This window comes from Piliocolobus tephrosceles, chromosome 10 (genome assembly GCF_002776525.5).
Source record: "Piliocolobus tephrosceles isolate RC106 chromosome 10, ASM277652v3, whole genome shotgun sequence".
In the NCBI taxonomy this organism is placed as follows: domain Eukaryota; kingdom Metazoa; phylum Chordata; class Mammalia; order Primates; family Cercopithecidae; genus Piliocolobus; species Piliocolobus tephrosceles.
Genome location: NC_045443.1, coordinates 108,204,307 through 108,207,348, shown reverse-complemented (window position 1 = coordinate 108,207,348; position 3,042 = coordinate 108,204,307). Strand labels below are relative to the sequence as shown.

Below are 3,042 nucleotides of genomic sequence, written 5' to 3'. Positions count from 1 at the left end.
TTATTATTATTATTATTATTATTATTATTATTATTATTATTATTATTTTGACAGAGTTTCGCTCTTGTTGCCCAGGCTAGAGTGCAATGGCACAATCTTGGCTCCTGCAACCTCTGCCTCCCAGGTTCAAGCGATTCTCCCACCTCAGCCTCTGAGTAGCTGGGATTACAGGCACCCACCACCACACCCAGCTAATTTTTGTATTTTTAGTAAAGACGGGGTTTCACCGTCTTGGCCAGGCTGGTCTCGAACTCCTGACCTCAAGTGATCCACACACCTCAGTCTCCCAAAGTGCTGGGATTACAGGCATGAGACACCGTGCCCAGCCAATTCAACTCATTCTTAATGAGGGCCCACTACGTGACAGGAGCTCTACTAGGCACTAATGGTTCAGAAGTAAAGAGATCTTCCAGGCGGGGCACAGTGGTTCACACCTGTAATCCCAGCACTTTGGGAGGCCGAGGTGGGCGGATCACGAGGTCAGGAGTTCGAGACCATCCTAACACGGTGAAATCCTGTCTCGACTAAAAATACAAAAAATTAGCTGGGCGTGGTGGTACATGCCTGTAGTCCCAGCTCCTCAGGAGGCTGAGGCAGGAAAATTGCTTGAACTTGGGAGGTGGAGGTTGCAGTGAGCCAAGATGGAGCCCCTGCCCTCCAGCCTGGGCAACAAAGCGAGACTGTCTCAAAAATAAAAATAGCCCCAAGTTGGAGCAAAAATCTCACTTTCAGGCTCCTGTATTTACTAAGGGAGGAAAACAGAATGATTTTCAACAAATACTGAAACATGCTACAGGCCAGGTAGCCAGAAAATTAATCTGACTACATTGCCCATTCTCTGAGCATTTTTACAATACTAGAAATAGGCTCAAAATCCCATTGGTCAATAAAATAGTTTCCCACAGGAAAAACCCATTGTACCTCTTAAAAGGGTTCACCTATCAAATATCAATTGCTAAAACTTGCTATAAGGCTAAATTTAAATTAGTTATCTCTTACTAAGTTGGTCCCATCCTGAATTAATGAGCCTCTTCTAAGTGCTGCTAGTTTTTCAAAAAGCCTTGAAGCTAGGCGCGTTGGCTTACGCCTGAAATCCCAGCACTTCGGGAGGCCACGGTGGGCGGATCACCTGAGGTCAGCAGTTCGAGACCAGCCTGACCAATGTGGTGAAACCCCAGCTCTACTAAAAATACGCCAGGTATGGTCCCAGCTGCTCAGGAGGCTGAGAGAGGAGAACTGCTTGAAGCCAGGAGGCTGCGGTTGCAGTGAGCCACTATCACACCACTGCACTCCACTCTGGGCGACAGAGCGAGACTCCATTTCATTAAAAAAAAAAAAAAAGGCTTGAAATCTCAATTATAAGAGATCATTCAGAACAGATTATTTATTTACCTTATAATCAGCTGGGAATGTCATTTTTCATTGTTCTATACAATGCGAACTGTGAGAATTCCTGGTAGATTTACATATCAGAAAAGTACAAAGATTTCTTATCTAATTTTTTGTTACAAGTACTATGTCCACAACAAAAGCTGTGAAATTAAACTGCACTTTTCACCCTAGGCTATACTAATTCACTGATACAAAAAATGTGACCACTGTCTGTTTACAACTCAAATTGAAATGTGATTCAATCTCCAAACACAGAGGTTTCATTACATTCTTTTAATGTACATTCTCTCTTCTCTTTTGCCCGCACAGTCACCTGGCTGAATGCAGATAAGGGACAGCAGCTACTGTTTTTTTTTTTTTTTGAGACAAGTCTCACTCTGTCGCCTAGGCTGGAGTGCAGTGGCGACATCTCTGCTCACTGCAAGCTCCGCCTCCCGGGTTCACACCATTCTCCTGCCTCAGCCTCCCCAGCAGCTGGGACAGGTGCCCGCCACCACGCCCGGCTAATTTGTTTGGATTTTTAGTAGAGACGGGGTTTCACCGTGATAGCCAGAATGGTCTCAATCTCCTGATCTGGTGATCCACCCACCTCAGCCTCCCAAAGTGCTGGGATTACAGGTGTGAGCCACCGCGCCTGGCCAGGGACAGCTACTTTTTTACGTATTTGTTTGGATAGTATGGCTTCAGAACGATGCAAAACACCAGAAATCAGGTTTGGGTTTTTAAGCCTGGGAAAGTTTTCCCTTCCCCCAAATTGTATTATCCTGGTCAAATTTTATCAAAATTGCATATGTCATACGTAAACTTACGTGACAACTGGAACTGAGCAGGCAGAAAAGATACTGAAATCCACAGAGCTGCAGTCAGGATCACAGCAGCAGTTGATGTCACACTGTGCTGGGGACAAGTCACAGACACACAGAGCAGCAACTGCAGAAAAAAGAGGGGTAGGATCCAGAGCATCACCATCAGCAGGTGGTGACTGCCCCCTGCCACCACAGTGTACCATAAGTCAATTTCATACAAAGGGTCCATTTTATTTTTCCTATGCACTTTGGGGGAAATTTGTGAAGTGGAAATGAGTCAGTTTGAGCATTCCACAATTAGAGGTTTCCCCAAAGTTGCTAATGATCTGACTCGCTTGGAAAGTTCTGTTAGTGCTTTGCCTACAGAGATGCTGATTTGGTAAGCTGAATACGATACCCAGGCATTTGCAGCTTTCAGAAACTTTCCAGGTGATACTTATAATTAGACAAGTTTAAGAACCAGCACTCCTAAACCATTTGCCTGACCATAGAACCACCAGTTTAAAACTCCAAAGTCCTTAAGCTCCTTCTCTGGAGATTACGAGTCAGAGGAAGGACCCACTTAAACCTTTAGGAAAGAGGTTTTTCAACCTTGCCCCTCTCTTCATGTATAACCTGCTGCTTTAAAGCTGAACTCATATTCACAGATCCTTGGCCAAGAATCATAACGGCTCAGAATGTCGTTGGTGATTTAGACAGTAAGGTTTGAGGGCAGGGTAGGAATCTCCCCCACGTCACAACTTTTATTTTTTTTTATTTTTATTTTTTTATTGCACATTACTCCTTTATTATACTGTTCTGGAAAAAGGATTTAGTACAGTTAGTTATGCTCAGGTGAACACTG

The 3,042-nt window shown here is 44.2% G+C and overlaps 1 protein-coding gene across 9 annotated transcripts in view; it reads right to left on the bottom strand.

The window, feature by feature from the left end:
* TCTN1 (tectonic family member 1) overlaps positions 1 to 3,042 on the bottom strand; it is a 38,205-nt gene that overhangs the window by 30,741 nt on the left and 4,422 nt on the right. For all 9 annotated transcript variants that reach the window (XR_004229184.1, XR_004229185.1, XM_031936364.1 and 6 more), the window contains exon 2: positions 2,202 to 2,322. Coding sequence is in view for 7 of the 9 variants with exons in the window: in XM_031936364.1 (XP_031792224.1) it covers positions 2,202 to 2,322 (121 nt within the window). In the remaining 2 variants the exon portion in view is untranslated. The remainder of the gene's footprint in view (positions 1 to 2,201; positions 2,323 to 3,042) is intronic.